Source organism: Peromyscus californicus, unplaced genomic scaffold (genome assembly GCF_007827085.1).
Source record: "Peromyscus californicus insignis strain IS unplaced genomic scaffold, ASM782708v3 Scaffold_3__1_contigs__length_106647218, whole genome shotgun sequence".
Taxonomy (NCBI): Eukaryota; Metazoa; Chordata; class Mammalia; order Rodentia; family Cricetidae; genus Peromyscus; species Peromyscus californicus.
In genome coordinates, this window is record NW_026294551.1 from 102,820,697 (window position 1) to 102,839,822 (window position 19,126).

The following is a 19,126-nucleotide window of genomic DNA, read 5'->3' on the forward strand; positions in this document are numbered from 1 at the left end:
GTGAAATGAACAGAAGAGCAAAGCAGCGGGCTAAAATGAAGGGTGGGCATTCAAAGCCCTGTGCAGAAAACCAAGGTACTGGGAATTTTAAACAGAATCTCACACAGCAGCTCCGGCTAGTTTCAGACTCACAGCAATCTGCCTGCCTCAGCCTAAATAGTTCTGAGTTTAAAGGCATGCAGCACAACACCTGGCTTGGACTATTTGATTCTAAAGTCTATAGAAGCTGAGGACACAAACAGTTCATGTGTTTTCCCATGCATCTCAAAATGACCATTCCAATTCAAGGGAATGCTCATTTTAATGTCACATGAAGTTAAAATCACCTCCAGCAGCCTGAAGTTTTAACCACCCCACTGGGCACCTGTGTCCTTTTTCCAAAGCCAAAGAGTAGCATAGGGACCTAAGTAGAATAAACACACCACCCCTTCAGCACAATGGTTTCTGCTGACCTCTACAAAGGAAGAACTAGGCCTGAGATGGCCACTGGGAGTGTACTTTATATTTAAGAACCCTGCAGTAGCTGTCAAAGCAGAGGAAGAACCTACTGGACAAGAAGTAGAGTGGGGAGACCTGAAACCAATCTAAATAGCTACTGAGAAGTTAGTTTGTTCCTTCCGTGGACATTAAAACCACAAACATGCCGGGTGTTGGTGGCGCACGCCTTTAATCCCAGCACTTGGGGGGCAGAGCCAGGTGGACCTCTGTGAGTTCGAGGCCAGCCTGATCTACAGAGCAAGCTCCAGGACAGGCACCAAAACTACACAGTGAAACTCTGTCTCAAAAAAACAGGAAAAGAAAAAAGAAAAAAAAAAAGAAAACCACATACAGCGGAAAACCTGAGGATGGAAAAGGTGGTCTTGCCTAAATAACATCAATTGTTCCAGTAAGATCCTGTGTGACAACAGTTTACGCTAGTGGAGTGGAACTGGGAAGGAATGGGATAGAGACCCTGTCACTAACAGTCTGCTAACCATTGATGTGAGACCTACTGAGACCAGGAGGGAAAAGACCTGAGAAGGGAGGGAAACCCTAAAATAGAGCTCTCACTAGTTAGGTCTTTACTCACTCGGCCTTTCACAGACTTTAAAGCCAATTACATTGAATGAAGCCTAAATTCCATCTTCTACCCTAGGAGCCTAAGGCTGGAAGATCATCTGTATCCCTAGCCTGGGATACAGAATGAGACCATCTCAAAAATCAAAATAAATAATCAGGTATGGTGGCACATGGCTTTGATCCCAGCACTGGGGAGGCAGAAGCAGGCCAATCTTTAAATTCAAGGCCAGCATGGTCTACATAGTGAGTTCCAGGACAGCCAGGACTACATTGTGGGACCCTGCCTCTAAATAAATAAATATTCCAAAGTCAGATTTTTCAAATATTACTTAACATCCATATTAGGGTCTTAGCATGTCTGCAAAACCAAACATTAATATATATGCGGTAAAAAGCAAATAACTTAAAGTCAAACTAAGTTAAATGTGGTTGACACATGCTTATTATCCCAGCACTTGTGAGAAGGTGAGGCAGGGTCACTAAGTTCTAGGCCAGCCGTGTTATAAAGTGACTATAAGGCCAGCCTAGGCTACAGTAGAGATCCCTTATCCAACAAAGCAAGGCATGGGGTGCACACCTTTGACCCTAGCACTAGGAGGCAGAGGCCGGTAGACCTCTGACTTCCAGGCAATCCTGGTCTACATGGTGAGTTCCAAGCCAGCCAGAACTACATAGTGAGATCCTGTCACCACCCCACGAATGAATGAATGAATGAATGAATGAATGAATGAATGAATGAATGGAATGAATAGATTGATAGGTAGATAAATAAATAAATGAATGAACAGTCTGGGGAGATAGATCGATGGTTAAGAACATTGTCTATTCTTCCAGAGGACCTGGATTTTATTCCCAGCACCAACATGGTGGCCCACAATCCCCTGTAGTTCCAGGAGATCTGATGCTTTCCTGCTGACCTCCTTGAGCTCCTGTATGCACACGGTGCATATACATAGACTCACACACACACACACACACACACACAGAAAAAATAACAAACAAACAAACAAATAAAATGAATCTTAGGCCTAAAGAGATGGATCTGCAGCTAAGATGTAACTGCTTTTGCAAAGGACCAGAGTTTGGTTTCCAGCACCTCTGTCTGTCAGCTAACTCCAGATCTAGGGGTTCTGACACCCTCTTCTGTTCTACATGTGCTTGTATCAACACACAGGCACACACATACATACATAACTAAAAATAAAGATTAAAAACAAGAAGCCAGGCAGTGGTGACACACACCTTTAATCCCAGCACTCGGGAGGCAGAGCCAGGCCAATCTCTGTGAGTTTGAGGCCAGCCTGGTCTATAGAGTGAGATCCAGGAAAGTCACCAAAACAACACAGAGAAACCCTGTCTTGAAAAACAAAACAAAACAAAAAAATCCAAAAAGATAGCTTAAAATAAAAACCATAGGAAACTTGTCACTTTTGGCAAAATGAATATAACTGGGGACCAAAAAAATCATGAAACTTTAGGGGTTCCACCCTGTCACTTCAGAACTATAGACAAGTCAGGCTGTAGTGGCAAATGCCTTTAGCCCCAGCATTTGGGAGGCAGAGGCAAGTGGATCTCTACGAGTTCAAGGTCAGCCTGGTCTGCAGAGAAAGTTCCAGGAGAGCCAAGGCTCTTGAAAAACCAAAAAGAACCAAAAACTATAGACATAAAATTATGGGCCACTAGTAATTTTCTTCCTAATTGAAAGAAATGATATGCTATCCCCTCCCCCTTATTTGCAATACTAGGGATTGAACCCAGGATCTCACCCATGTTAGGAAATCACTTTACCACTGAATTAATACTCCCAGCTATTTGGATACTGACTAAAATAGGGTCTAAGTTGTCCAGGCTAGCCTCAAATAATCCTCCTGTCTCTGCCTCCCAAGTAGTTTAGATTACAGGCAGGTGCCACCATACCTGGAAAAGCTATTATCTTGAGCATGCTACACTACCAGGTTAACAGGATGAGGGACAGGGTGTACTTCTGCATTACATAACATTTTCAGTAGCTAAAATGTAAGTAAAGCCATACAATGGAATAATTCATACTTTTGAAAATAATGCTGTAACATACACTGATATAAACATACACTGACGTGCTGTGGGATGGTCTGTATGTCAAATTTGTTGCTCTGATTGGTCAATAAATAAAACACTGATTGGCCAGTGGCCAGGCAGGAAGTATAGGCGGGACTAACAGAGGAGAAAGAAAGAACAGGAAGGCAGGGGGAGACACTGCCCACCGCCACCATGACAAGCAGCATGTGAAGATGCCGGTAAGCCACGAGCAACATGGCAAGGTATAGATTTATAGAAATGGATTAATTTAAGATATAAGAACAGTTAGCAAGAAGCCTGCCACGACCATACAGTTTGTAAGCAATGTAAGTCTCTGTGTTTACTTGGTTGGGCCTGAACAGCTGTGGGACTGGCAGGTGACAGAGATTTGTCCTGACTGTGGGCCAGGCAGGAAAACTCTAGCTACACTGACTCTCACAAAAGTGTGAAAGAACAATTTAGGAAATAACATCACTGTCTAATACATCTCTAGTCAACAGCTAGAGGGCTCACATGTACATTAACAGAAAAAGACAATCAAAACACACTAGTCACTCATGGCTGGCACAATCATCAAATCCCTTGACATTTTTTTTTTATTTATTTTTGCCTATCTGTATTTTCTCAATTTTCTACATTGACTATCTAATAATTTTGCCTAGAAAAAAAAGAAACAAAGTTTCACTGATAAACTCATGAATGTAGGTGGGACTAGAAATACCACCGAAAGTCCTTACCTCCGATGATACAGATGTATTACAGGAAAATAAAAGAAATGCTTCTGTTTTCTGCATTTTCCCTGGTTCCACCAGCAGTTAATTGCCACAAACAACACCTGCAGAGGCAAAGAAGGTTTCACATGACTATGAATAGCAACTCAACAGTTACCAAGACTTCTAATTGTAGAAACAGAACTAGCTCCCCCAACCTCCACAGAGCAGGAAGTAGTAAACAAAAACCAAACTAGCTGTTTCAAGCTTTTGTTTTGTTTTTTTGAGACAGGGTTTCTCTGTGTAAACCACTCTGGCTGTCCTGAATTCGATTTGTAGACCAGGCTGGCCTAGAACTCACAGAGATCTGACTACCTCTGCCTCCCCAGTGGTGAGATTAAAGGTGTGCATCACCACGCCTACCCGTTTCAAGCTTTCAGAGGTGACATTTACCACTAAAATAAAAGACAGGCCTAAGTGGTAGCTCATACTTGTAATCCCAACCCTGGGGCATGGGAATGAGGGGTGTGGGTGAGGGAGCTGACTCAGGTGAATTGTTATGAGTTACATACAAGCTAGCTTGGTCTACAGAATGAGGTCTTATCTTAAAAAATGAAAAATAGGGGCTAGAGAGATAACTCAGAAGGGTACTAGCTGCTCTTCCAGAGGACATGGATTTGATTCCCAGCACCCACATGGTGGCTCACAACTATCTATAACTCCAGTAGCTCCACTCCACTGCTCTCTCCTAGGGCGTCAGGCATATGGTGTGTACAGACATACATGCAGGCAAAACACCCATACACACAAAAAGTAAAATAAATCCTTTTTTTTTTTTAATGAAAAATAACCAAGTGTGCTTTTAATACTAGTACTTATAAGGCAAAGGGAGGCTTATCACTGAGTTTGAAGCAAGCCAGGTCCACATAGCAAGTTCCAAATCAGCCAAGGCTACATATTAAAATTCGGTCTCAAAAATAAATACATAAATTTCAAAGAAAAACCCTTCTCCATAGTTTAGTTAGTACTCTGAGTCTGTCAAAAGAGGAAAATTATTTGTTTTTAATGTTAAAATGAACAAGCAATAAATACTTTGGAGGGATTTGATTTTAATTTAATTTTATTATCTATCTATCTATCTATCTATCTATCTATCTATCTATTTATTGAGGCAGGGTCTCCACACATGCTGTAGCATATATCTACACATCACACCTCCAACACACCAAAAAAACAAATAAAAAGCTGGATCAGGTGTGGTGGCACACACCTTTAGTCCCAGCACTCGGGAGGCAGAGACAGGTGGATCTTTGAGTTTGAGGCCAGCCTGGTCTACAGCATGTGTTCTACACAGAAACCCTGTCTCAAAAAACTAAAAAAAAAGTTAGGCCTGGAGAGATGATTCAGCAGTTAACTGCTCTTCCAAAAGACCCAGGTTTGTTCCTGGCACCCACATGGTAGCTCACAAGCATCTGCAGCCAGTTCCAGGGTATGCAAAGCCTTCTGGCTTCTATGCGCACAGGGCACCATGCAGTGCAGCGAAGACATACACATGCATACAATAAAAATACTGTTTGTTTGTTTTTTTTTGGTTTTTCGAGATAGCATTTCTCTGTATAACAGCCCTGGCTGTCCTGAAACTCACTCTGTAGACCAGGCTAGCCTTGAACTCATAGAGATTCACCTGCCTCTGCCTCCCCAGTGCTGGGATTAAAGGTGTGCACCACCTCTCCCAGCAAGAAGTTATGAAGAAAGCAATATGAAGTCACCAACGAAATTGCTTTCTGCCTACAAGTAGAGCAAAAGTGCTCAAACTTAGTGGGGACTCTCCAGAGTTTTTAGGATCTATTTCTTTTTTTTAGCTTTTAGCTTTTATGTATACATTTATGTTTGTGTAAGTGTATGGTGTGTGTGTGTCCCTGTACTCTGTAGGCCAGTACAGGCAATTGTGACCTGCCTGACGTGGGTCCTGGGACCAAACTCCAGTTCTCTGAAGAACAGCAAGCTCCCTTAACCACTGACTCATCTCTCTGGCCCCTTAGTCCATTTCTAAGGGAGAAAAAGCAATAATCATTACCTATGGTTGATGTCTCATTTTCTTTACTTAAAAATAGGGCACAACCTACCATCTTGCTAATTTGACTAAGCAAAATGGCTCAAATGATTTTTGCCTGTTTCTGAAAATAAATTCACTCTTTTCCTTACTGTGCACACAGACCCATAAACTCTCAATTTAGAAGGAACTGAAAAGAACAGGTTTGGTCACTGTGGGTAGCACAATCCCTACTGTCTGTCACTGTGGGACCTTAACAGACTGCTAAGCCCCTGCAAGCCAGAGGCCCTGCTTAAAAAAAGCCAAAGCAGGGGTTGGGGATTTAGCTCAGTGCAAGCGCAAGGCCCTGGGTTCAGTCCTCAGCTCCAAAAAAAAAAAAAGCCAAGGCTAAAAAAAAGCATGAAGGACTGTTGTAAAGATGAGCATGGTACACAGCTCACAGAATACTACAGTTACTATTCCATTATTCAAGACACATTGCTTAAACCAGCCACAAACAACACTACTTTAACATGAAACACAATGGATTTCCCTTTTGCTTCCTACCTGGGAGACAGACCTTTGTTCTCAGATTCAAAGAACTGGGGAGTGACTAGGAAAGTGGTGCTTTCTTCCATGCTTATATACTACATGCTTGCCCAGGGCTCCCTTGGAATTCCTGTTTCCTCCCTGAAAAGTTGATATGATATGATATAATGACTTTCTTTCTTTTGTTTTTTGAGACAGGGTTTCTCTGTAGCTTTGAAGCCTGTCCTGGAACTTGCTCTGTAGACTAGGCTGGCCTCAAACTCAGAGATCTGCCTGTCTCTGCCTAACAAGTACTAGGATTAAAGGCGTGCGTCACCACTGCCTGGCATGATATGACTTTCAATTTTCAGATTATCAGGCTTGGAACTAAGTGTCTTTACTCACTAAGCCATCTTGTCAGCTATATATGTGTGTGTGTGTGTGTGCATATTAACATACCACAAACATAATTTATACATATATACACATACAAACATACAGTCTTTTTTTATTTTCTTTTGAGAGGGTCTCATGTAGCTTGGGCTGGCCTCAAACTCACTATGTATTTGAGGATGGCACTGAACTCCAGACACTCCTGTCACTCCCTCCAAGTGCTGGGATTCTTCTCTAGAAATATGAACACTCTAAGGAATGTACATGGTATACTTTAAGGTAAACAATAGTTTTGAAAGGCTTTGTGAAACTAGACAGGAGACCTAGGCACCATTTGTAGTATTTCCTGTTTCTAAGAAAAAACAGCTGAGAGTTCTGAATGAATTCTGCAGCTCAGGGGCTCACCCGAGTTAGCTCAAATCATGCTTCTCCAACAGCACAGGCCCTCGGGAATCTATGGAGTGCTTTTTGCTTGCTACAATGATTAGGCAAAGGTCCTGAGAGATGTCCTGCAATGCTCAAAACTGTTCTGCACATGTAAGAGTCAGCTTGTTATCTCACAGTGGTTTGAAATGCCTGCATTGATGCTGGAATGTCTGGTTCACTACATTCCAAACCCAGAGCATAAAGCATAATGCTTTGCCCATGTACTCACAACTAAAATACGCTAAGTTTTGTTTGGTTGGTTGGTTTTTTTTTTTTGGTTTTTCAAGACAGGGTTTCTCTGTGTTGTTTTGGTGCCTGTCCTAGATCTCGCTCTGTAGACCAGGCTGGCCTTGAACTCATAGAGATCTGCCTGGCTCTGCCTCCTTAAAGGCGTGTGCCACCACTGCCTGGCATTAAAATATTTAAGATTTAGCTACAAGTTACTTTTCCATTTTCCCACTACCTCTGTTGTAATTAGTACACTAAGTTACTTTGAAATTATATGCATAGGGAAGTTTTGTCAAATATGAGTTGACTCACAGGCAGAAAAGGGGCATCATAAAATAGTCATTTTCAGGTTTGTGTGGAATGGTACACACCTCTAATCCTAGCACTTGGGAGAAAAGGCAGAAGTATCAGGAATTCAAGACCAGTCTTCACCACATAAAACACTATCTCAAAAATTAACTGCACTGGCAACTGACTCAGCAGTTAGGAGCACTCGCTGCCCTTTCAGAGGATGGGGGTTCAGTTCCCAGCACCCATCTGGTGGCTCACAGCTATCAATCTGTAACTCCAGTTACAGGAGATATGACACCATCTTCTGACCTCCAAAGGCACCAGGTATACATGTGTGGTGTACATACATACATGCATACAAAACACTCATATACATAAAATTTTATATATCTGTGTGTGTGTACAAACACACATTTTTATTTTTTTAATTAACCATAGGGCCAGTGAGATGGATGAGCAGATAAAGGCACTTTGCCACAAAACTTGGTGACTTGTGTTTAATCCCTAGAAACCATAAAAAGGCAGGAGAGAACTGATTCCCAAAGAACTGAACTCAGGTCATCAGGTTTGGTGAAAAGTACCTTTAGTCTTTTTTGTTTGTGTGTTTGTTTTTCAAGACACGGTTTCTTTGTGTAGCCCTGGCTGTCCTGGAACTTGTTCTGTAGACCAGATAGGCCTGGAACTCAGGGATCTGCCTGCTTCTTCCCCCTGAGAGGTGGGATTAAAGGTATGTGCCACCACACACAACAACTGTTAGTTTTTTATACATAAATTTTTCCTGTATAAATATTTGAGTAGCTGGCTACAAAGCAGACAAGAGAACCTTCTCCTGAAAGCTTTCCTCTAACCTCCACATTTGCACCATGGCCTGTATACCACTTACAACACAGAGGTAACAAGCCACATAAGCTGGTCATGAGAGAGCTAGGACTCTTGGTCTCATCTCCACCATCTCCAGCGCTGTGACATGCAGCCTGCTATCGTGGGTGAGCACATAACTCCCTCGGAAGCCAAAGAACTGGTTCCCATTCTTGCCACTCTGACCATCATGACAGGACCCTTCTTGCTTCTTCATAGGCTCTGTACCTGACAGTCTCCAGAGTTCACCTGGCCATCACTGCCAGTCTGGCACAACACCTCTGAGGGACCATCCTCTCTGATACACAGACTTGACTCTTTGGTAGAAGGGGTGTATTACCTGATCTGAAAGCCGGCTGGCTGCCTGCTCAATTTCTGCCCTGGCAGCGATGGACTGGCCACACCATGGAGCATAGAAGAACAGCAGCACTACCTCGGAATCCCGGCGAACATGCTCGGCATAGTCCAGCTGCCCCTGGAAGAGGTCAAGGACTGGAGACCTCGAGGAGAAAAAGCTGACAGGCGGCTTTGCTGGTATTATCACATCTTTTGCTCGACTAAAAAAAAGTAAACACAAACAAGATTTCTCAGCTTATGTTCTCCTTCCATTACAGCTTTGTGTGGAAGGACAGAGAAGACTTCTGCTTTGTTTTGGTTTGTGTTTTGTTTTGGGGGAGAAGGGGGTCCAAGACTGGGTTTCCCTGTGTATCCTTGGCTGTCCTGGAACTCATTCTGTAGACCAGGCTAACCTTGAACTCAGAGATCCGCCTGCCTCTGCCTTCCAAGTGCTGGGATTAAAGGAGTGTGCCACCACCACCCAGTTTGGTTTTTTTGGTTTTTTTTTGGTTTTTTTTTTTTGTTTGTTTAATTAAAGGCCTCTTTTGAATAAGAAAATAAGAGTTTGAAAGTCACTGTACTTGAAACAAAAAGCAATACACTGTGCTAAGGTAACACCTGACTGGAACAATGCAGATGTTGGGTATTGTCCATGCAGGTGTGGGCTAAAAGAGCAGTGAAGAACGGCATGATCTATGGTCTCACCTCTTTGCAGTCTGACTCTCCACACAAGCCACTGATCTCCAGGCCCTGATGCTACCTAATGCCCACATTTACAGTTGTCTCCACTCTTAGAAAACATCATTTGTTAAGTGGAGTTGGCCTATACCTATGCAAAGCATCCAGGGAAAAGCAACAATAACAAAGACTTCAAATACAAATAATAATTCAGTGGTAAGAAAGATGAAGAGCAAAGCAAGAGCCTAAACTAGAAAGGTTCCCCACAGTTAGAGGGGCCACAACTCTCCCATCAGGTGCATGTGTACAATGCCGGAGCATAAAGCCCTGAGCACAGTGCCCTAAAACAATACATTAACCCAAAAGAAAGTAAAAGACCAAAGAATATGAATAAAACACAGAAGGGACAAATGAAAACAAGTAGCAAGAAAACTCAACCATACCAATAATCACAATTAATTATAAAAGATCAAGCCATTCAACTAAGAATTGACTGTCAAATAAACCCCTAAAAGAGATACTTTTTAGAATATAAAGACACAGAGGCCAGCACTCAGGAAGCAGAGGCAGGATCTAGTGCCAGCCTGGGCTACACAAGGAAGGATACCTTATTTCAAAAACCAAATAAATGAATGTTGGTAGTAAGCATAAAGGCTGGCATGATTCATCAGGCGAATATTCTTACAATTAAATATTACTTAAATTGAGGGAAAATACAAGACAAGGGCCAGCAAGATGGTTTATCAGGTAAAGGTGCCTGTCACCAAGGCTGAGGATCTGGGTTCAATTCCAGATAGTCACATGATAGGACAGAAGCAATTTCTGGGAAGTTGTTCTCTGACAACCATACATTCCCCACATAAATATATACATGTTGCAGTAGTAGTAACTTCAAAAATACAAGAAGGGGCTGGAGAGATGGCTCCATGGTGAAGATTACTCGCTGCTCTTGTAAAGGACCCAGGCTCAGTTCCCAGTACCCACATGCTGGCTTACAGGAATCAATGCCTTCTTTTGGCCTCTGCAGGTACCATGTACACACAGCGCCCTTAAATACATTCAGGAAAACACTCATACAAATAAAATAAAAATAAATAAATCTTTTTTGAAAAGGCAAACAAAAAACATAATACTAACCTGATTGAATCTCAAAACAATTATGCAAAGTGAAAAAAAGCTAGATATTAGAGGCCATAATAGAATGCCAAAACAGGAGGGAAAAAAAAGAGTTCAAAGGAACAAGCTTGCATATGAAACATTTCCCCATTGTGGTCTCTGCAGAGCTTTCTGCCTGTGGAGGATACTTTCCTAACCTGAAAACTGCAATCCCTTGCACAACTTTTCAAAAATCTGCCTGAGCAACTGCTCTTGTGCTTCTGACACAGGCAGAGACTGCTGCCAAGGAGCTTTCTTCCTAGAGGAGGAAGATGGCAAACAAACAAGTATATAAACAATCAGTAATAAAAGCGACACAAAACGAGCACTGTTGTGGGAGAACTCAGTATGGAGATATGGACAGAGCAGCTTCTGACAAGGTGGTAATCAAGCAACTCTCAAACTAAGGCCTGAATGACAAGCAGATAGATAGCCATACACAGTGGTGGAGAGGGTCCTGTGGAGAAAAAGTGGTACATTCTGAAGAGATTCTAAAGGCTGCTCATTCGTGGATATTCCTACCATTTAAATGCATGATCCATTAAGTGATGAATTGGACATGATGGCACACACTTACAATTCCAGCATTCAGATGGTTAAGCAGGAGAACAGTAAGCTTCAGGCCAGCCTGGGTTAAAGTAAGACCCTGTCTCAAATACAAAGCCAGGAGGTTGTTAAGAGCTCTGCAGGTAAGAGTGGGCACTGCTCTTGCAGAGGACCCAAGTTCACTTCCCAGAACCCATGTTGGGTGGTTCAGGACTACCTATAACTCAGGTTCCAGGGTCTCCAATGCCTCTGGGCTCTGTGGGCACTTGCTCTCATGTGCACACATCCACACAGATGCACTCATATACACATACACATAATTTAGTTTTTTTTTAAAGCCCAGCATGGTTATACACACCTGAAATCCCAGCACTTAAGGGGTAAAAGTAGTTTGAAATCATCCTGAACTACATGAGATCCAGTCCAAAACCAAACAAAAGAAGAAAAACTGTATGCTAAGCATAAAATAATACAATCTGAGGGAAGTACATGTGACATCAACTTATTATTTTTTACTGATGGAGGAGTTCTTAAAGTTAAAAGCCAGATAAAACACAAACTAAACAAAAAAAATCAGTCAGGAAAGAGAAACATGGGCCTCCGCTCTTTCACAGTCCCTCCAGAGTTTTCATGCATCTCTCAAAATGTGCTTCACATTTTTCAAAAATTATATGTCAATCAGAGATTTCCTATAGCTTTTAAGCTTATGCAGTAGGTACAAAAAAAAAAAAAGAGTTGGTTGTGAATAATAACGGCCTGCTTAAAAAAAAAAAGATCAACTTTACTGTATCTGGGCAAGATGTTCGTGAGTGTAGGCATTCACAGGGAAGTCAGAAGACAACATCTTGAATCTGCTCTCTCCTTTTACTATGAGTTCTGAAGCCAGCCTATAAATTCAATTCTTATATGAAATGTATCCCTTAAACCTCCCTTCTGAAAGGCAGCTCTACATGCACTCGTCTTTATTCCTTATGCACATACACGTTTCTCCTTCAAGTCAGGGTACAAGGAAAGCAAGCAAAATGAATGCATGGAGACTGAATGCCCATAAATAGATGTGGGCAAGGATTAGATACCCAGAAATGCACAAAAATTCATTGTGGTTCAACTCCAAATCCACCTTCTTATATATCATCTACTCTGAACTCAACTAAGCAACAGACACTAAAGAGGGCAATAATTTATTTCAGACCGGGACTATGAATAAAATTAAATTTTTTAAAAAGACCCTGTTTATTCTTCCTAAGTCTCTGTTCTCATTAAAGATCATGAAAGTGATATGCTGTTGTCTCAGCTCAAACACTGAGCACTGTTTCCACAGCTGGACAAACTGGAGTGAGTCAGCTCCTTGAAGTGGGAAAAGGGCTGTTTTCTTAATTTGAATCCAAGTGCCAACTTGCAATATTCCACCTTGTAAAATACTTCTGCATTTTCCTTGTGAAGACAATAAAATATGTGGCTGCTCAGATAAAAAAATTCCAACTCCAGGTCAGGCATGGAGACCTTTAATCCCAGCAGTATCACAGCAGCTATCACAGCAGCTGGCACATGGCAAACATTAAAAACTTAATCCCTTTCCACTAAAACCACCAATCCTTTGACCCGTCTTGACCACAGGAACCTCACATTGTGTTTGTTGCACTCACTATGGACCCAGATAAATCTCCCTCTGGACAGAAGTGCCAAGAGGATATGATAGGTGACAAGACAGTGTATAAACTGAAATCTCAAACGATGATCTGAGGAGAAGTATAACTGAAATACAAACTTTGCATTTATGCATTTCCTAAAAAGAGGCACACTAGCTTCCACTCTTCCTACACTAAACTCCAGCCTACTCATGCCTTTCCCAAGTTTCAAAAAAAGACCAACCTTGTCCAGACTCCAGATCTTTGCACTTAACTGCTCTGTAGTAGACACTCGTACCCCAGATATTCCAGCATTGGTCCCTTCCTTTCCTGTGTAAACTCCTAATGAAAGCTTTTCTGCCCTTCCTACCCTCAACCTTCTATTCCCTGCATTGCACTTACTAAGGTCTCTGAAGTGTTTGTTCACTGTATATCACCTCAATGAAAATACACGAGGGAACAGGGATTTTTGTCTTCAGCATTAACAACTGCTGAGTACAAAGTGCTCACTGACTGTCAGTACATCAAATGCGTGCCTGGATTCCCAAAAGCGATTAAGACTCCTAAATGGCTTGCAAATCACTACACTGCAAGCATTAAGGAAAATGAAATTGATGGAAAAACAGAGTATAACGTGGGAAAGAATTGCCATGTGCACCCGAGAAAACCCAACTGGTGAAAAGCAGCTCAGAAACACGGCCAAACACCCTCGGTACAAAACTGTAAAGGGGCAGCACCCAGGAAGCTCTCCATTCGAAAGAGGGACAGCGGGGGGCTGCGGCCCACTTCCCCGCGGGAGACATACGACCTCCGACCCCAGAGGCCCCGAGCTGACCCCGCGCTGCCGGGCTGGCGGAGCTCTGGCCACGGAGCCCGAGTCCCGGCAGCCTCACCTGCAGGTGAACTTGAGGGCGAAGAGCAGGGCGCAGCCAAGCGCCACGGCCCCGCACAGCAGCTCCGGCCGCCGGCGCGCCATGAGCGAGGCGCCGCGCAATCCGCGGCGGAGCCGGCCCTCCGAGGACGCCGCCGCCCCGGCCGGGCTGAGGGAGCCGGAGCCCTTGGGGCCGCCGCCGCCACCCTCGTCCTCGGCGTCGTCGCTGCTGCTGCTCCCGCCGCCGCCGCGGCCTCCGCATTCCGACATTACATGCTCCCCGTCGCCGGCTTTATACCACCGCTGCCGCCGCCTCGGGCCCGGGGACCCAGCCCCGGACGTCGCTCTCAGACCTCGCAAGCAGCTGCGCCGGCTAACCCGGACCCTCCACGTCAGCGACACTTCAGGGACGCCCCGCCCACCACCCCAGAGTCTGCGCAAATGCACGCTCCCCCTGAAAGCCACGCCCCTTGGGGCCACGCCCCCGAGCCTACGGAGTCTGCGCGACCGCTCGCAGCACTCGCGGCCGCGTCATCCTTTCACAGGTCCCTCCCCACTTGTACGGACTGCGCAGTTTGCAGTCACTCACGCTCGGCCCCGCCCCTCATCCTGCGACTGCGCAGGCGCTGCATCCTCGTTCCAGAAGCGTTTTGGTGATGTGTCGTAGCCGGTTCTTCCATTCGTCGGTTGATTCGCGTACTGTTGGGGCTCTACTCTTTTCTCCCTAGAGTTTCGGAGCCGTGATTGTCGCCAGTGCTCTGACCTACAGACCCTGTAGAGCATAGGTGCAATTTGTTGTCTCTGCTTTTCAGAAAAGGGGGTGGGAGTGGGGAGGAGGCAGGAAACAGACGGAGACCTGCCGGCACCAGAGTAATGGGTAGTAATAGCGCTTCCGCTCTCAGGATTAAATCAGGCGACTCATAGAAAGTAAGGAGTCCATTTTATTTACATTCCAGAGTTCAAATCCACCGGAAAAGACAACAGACTCATCCAAATTATAATTAAATGAGTTTATTAATTGCTGCTAGCAGAACGACAGCCTTAACGCCAAATCGAAGGCGTGCCGCCGTTCCGTAGAAGGGGCTAGAAGAAGGGTATTTTTAAGTGGAGACCACAATTATCGCGTTTTTCTGTCATGTGTAGCTGAATGGGAAACTGCTTCACTCCACTCAGCTAGTGAAGAGCTGCCCCTATCCCTGTTAACATTGCGATAAGCGAGCTTACAAAAGCCAGAGCAAGCAGCTAATTACCTTGGCAGTTTACAATTCTGGGGAAGGGGACAAGGAATCAGATTTGCCGGGAGCTTATCTTTTAGGAATTTAGAATAGGTGCCTACCACAAAATAGAGCTTTCCTTAGCCATCACACAGTGTGTCTGGGTACTGCCTCTCTTGACTGCAGTCCTACCAGCCGTTTACTGGTGGAAAGACAGACTTAGAAAACTCACTTCACCGAGGTCAGGAAGTTAGTGAGAAATTCTGACCCCAAACCGGCTTCAACTGAGGAACCTAGCAATCCACTGTGCTCCCCTGGTAGCAGTAATGATGTACAGGACAAACAAAATTTTGAGAGAAGTTGGGTGTAATGGCTCGTATCTGCAAGCCCAGCACGTGAAGGCAGTAGCAGGAGGGTTGCCTAGAGTTTGAGACCTGGGCTATGGCATGAGACCTTGCCTCAACCAAAAGAGAGAAAAATATTATGGCCATATGATGTATACAAAAAACAAAAAACTGAGGGCCAGAGAGCTCAGTGGCTAAGAGTGCTGTGCTGGGCAACCATTAGGACCTGAGGTCAGATCCCAACAACCACATAACAAGCCAGGCCTGTAACCCAGTACTCTGGAGGGCAGAGACAAAATCATGAGGTTTGCTGCTTCTGTTAGCTGTCGGGGAGATCCAGCTAGCTACAAGTTCAAGGTAAGACCCTGCCTTAAAGAAATAAGGCAGAAGTCGGACAGTGGTGGCGCATGCCTTTAATCTCAGCACTCGGGAGGCAGAGCCTGGCAGATCTCTGAGTTCAAGGCCAGCCTGGTCCACAGAGTGAGTTCCAGGACAAGCAACAAAACTTCACAGAGAAACCCTGTCTCAAAAAACAAAAAGAAATAAGGCAGAGACAGGGAATGGTAGAGGACATCTCTAGCTCCCTCATGTGCACAAATATGAACACATTACACACAGACTAAACCATTGCTAAGAGGCAGATGTTGAGGTGAGAACCTACCCGTGCCATCTACCAAATTTATGACCCAGGTACTCAGTAATTAAGCTATGCTGGCCAGCAAGCTCCAGGGATCTGCCTACCTCTGCCTCTCCTTTGCTGGGGTTACAAAAGATGGCCAAAGTGGTCCCTTTTTTATGTGGGTACTGGGGCTCCGACCCCAAGTCCACACATAGCTGTACGGCAAGTATCTTAGATACTGAGCCATCTTCCCAGCCCCTTTGTTTGTTTTCCTGAGACAGTTTCACTTTGTAGCATAGGCTGGCCAAAACTTAGCTATCCTCCTGCCTCAGCCTCTATGTCCAACTCATGGAGACATTGTATCATGACCCTAAAATGAGCTTTTCACAGGTTGGCATTCATCTCTTACAACAAACATAAGAAGCCTGGATTCCAGTCTCTAGCTAAAAGGATATTTGTAAGCTGTACCACTTGCTTGGGGAATACTGCCCTTTCATTTCTCAATTGATCACAATCCCTGGACCTAAGCCTCAACAGTGAGTGTTATGCAATAGGTCCCCAGAGGACAAGCAGCCTTGAAGAAAAAAGGATTGAGGAGAATGGAGCAAGCCTTGCCACTCAGCACCTAAATCACAGTGTAGGAGTCCCTGAGGGTAGGAGGGACTCAACCTGCAACCACCTCAGACTACTCCAGGACAGATGGGGAGGTTTACTGCAACCAACGAACCTGGAGGCACACAAGTTCACACTAATGTGCACAGGCACAATAGCCAAGCAGTGGAAACAACCCACGTGTCCATCAGCTGGTAGATGAAGAAACAAAATGTAGTCTGTTGCACAATAAAATACTATTTGGCCGCAAAAAGGGATGAAGTGCTGTTCTGATAAGTTGTGGGGTTTTTTGTTTGTTTTTGTTGTTTGTTTTTATTAACTTGACACAACTTAAGAGTCATCTGAGAGAAGGGATCTTCAATTGAGAACATGTCTCCGTAAGATCCAGCTGTTGGAAAGCCTATGGGGCGCTCTCTTGATTGAAGATTGATGTAGGAGAACCCACAAAGGGGTGGTGCTACCCTAAGCAGGTGGTCTTGGGTTCTATAAGAACACAAACCAATGACCAATAAGCCAAACTCTTGTTTGGCTTCTGCTTCAGTTCCTGTTTCCAGGCTCCTACCCTGACTTCCCTCAATGATGGATTGTGATGGGAAAGTGTAAGCAAAACACTTTCCTCTCCAAGTAGCTTTTATTGGTGTTATCACAGCAATAGAAACCCTAAGTACAGATAAACGGTAAAATAATTACATCCAACGAAAGAACCCAGCCATCAGTATGATTTCATTTCTATGAAACATGTTTGATGGGCAAATTTCACAGAGACAAAAAGCAGTTTCATGATTACAGCTTGGGAGGCAAAGGGGGTTAGTAGACTTGGAAAATACTGGGTAAAAGGTGTGATTTTTAGGTAAGTAAAATATTACAAAATTGTGTCTAGCTCACACCTATCATGCCAACACTAAAAATGCTGAGGCCAGCCTAGGCTACAAAGTGAATTTTCTTAATTTTTTTCCCCAAAAAGTGAGGTTTATATTATGAATCGTGTATCAGTAATTTTCTAAGCCAGGCCTGGTGGCACACAACTGTGATCCCAACTACTCCAGAGAAAAGACAAGGGGACCACACGTTCTAGGACTACACAGAGAGTTCAAAGCAGCCTGGGCAATTTAGCAAGGCCCTATTTCAAAATAAAAAGGTCCTGGTTGATATTGGAGACATGGCTCAGTAGTTAAGAGTGTGTACTGCTCTTGCAGAAAACCCAAGTTTGGTTCCCAATACAGGTAGTTCACAACTACCTTTAACTCCAGGTCATCCATTGCCCTCCCAGGGTACTAAATGTACATGTACACACCCACACATACATACATATAATTCAAACCTTTTGTAAATGTGGTGGGCAAGTGGAACTAGTCCAGCATGTTTGAGGCCTTTGGTTCCCTCCCCAATACCAAAAATTTTTAAAGTCAAATGCTGCCAAGCATGGTGGTGTATACCTTTAATCCTAGCACCCTCAAGAGGCAGGAGGATCTCTGGTGAAACAAGCCTGATCTACATAATGAGTCCAGTCAGTATTACAAAGGGAGGTCCTGTTTCAGGGGAAAAAAAAAATCAAATGTTAATATGAAAACCACCTAATGGGGGGCTGGAGAGATGGCTCAGTGGTTAAGAGCACTGGCTGTTTCTCCAGAACTCAGGTTATATTCTCAGTACCCACATGAGGCTCACAAAGGTCGACAGCTCATCCCAGGGTATCTGATCTCCATGGGCATTGAGTATGTATGTGGTACACATACATGCAGGCAAAACACCCCTACACATAAAATAAAATTACTTTAAAAATAAAAACTACCCCATGGATAACCAAGTCCTAACTGACATATCAATTATTACAGCTTCCCAAACTGTCATTAGGGGACTGGAGGGGGCCATCACTCTATACAGACACACACACACACACACACACTCTCTGTCCAGTAGGATGAGGTATGATCTACCCACAACATGAACAATCTCAGTGTTGTGATACGGAGATCCAGGCTGTGGCTGCAAGCCAGAGTATGAAATGGGCTGACTGAGGCAGAAATAGACTTCTCTGGAAAGATGCAAACTACTGAGCAGGTGGGGCAAGAAGATGAAGGGGAGTTTGAGGGACAAAAAAGTCATTGGTATGCTTGAAACCTCAAATTTTGTTTCCTAGTCTAGATTCCAAAGTTTAAATGAGTGTGTGGTGCTGAGAATTATAGTGTACGTGTAGGCAAGTGCTCTACTTCACAGCTCTGTCCCCAGGCTACAATTCTTTCATCTTTAAGATGCAGCAGCAGCAGCAGGGACAACTTCTCAGTGTATCTTACTCTCCCTGGAAAAAGTGTAGATAAGAAATAAGCAAACAAGTGGGGCAGTGGTGGCACAGGCCTTTAATGCCAGCATTTGGGAGGCAGAGGCGGGCGGATCTCTGTGAGTTCAAGGCCAGCCTGGTCTACATAGTTCCAGGACAGCCAAGGCTACACAGGGAGACCCTGTCTTAAAAACCAAAAAGCAGCCGGGCGGTGGTGGCGCACGCCTTTAATCCCAGCACTCGGGAGGCAGAGCCAGGTGGA

The 19,126-nt window shown here is 44.2% G+C and overlaps 1 protein-coding gene across 2 annotated transcripts in view; it reads right to left on the reverse strand.

The window, feature by feature from the left end:
- Txndc11 (thioredoxin domain containing 11) overlaps positions 1-14,190 on the reverse strand; it is a 72,202-nt gene extending 58,012 nt beyond the window's left edge. Inside the window, exons 1-3 of one of the 2 annotated variants that reach the window (XM_052759479.1) lie at positions 13,820-14,190; positions 8,924-9,140; positions 3,855-3,952 (exon numbers count right to left, since the gene is read on the reverse strand). In XM_052759479.1, coding sequence (XP_052615439.1) covers positions 3,855-3,952; positions 8,924-9,140; positions 13,820-14,067 — 563 coding nt within the window. In that variant the 5' untranslated portion in view covers positions 14,068-14,190. Of the gene's footprint in view, positions 1-3,854; positions 3,953-8,923; positions 9,141-13,819 lie in introns of those variants that run through there. The other variant, XM_052759480.1, reaches the window with a different exon arrangement.
- Positions 14,191-19,126: the final 4,936 nt, after the last annotated feature.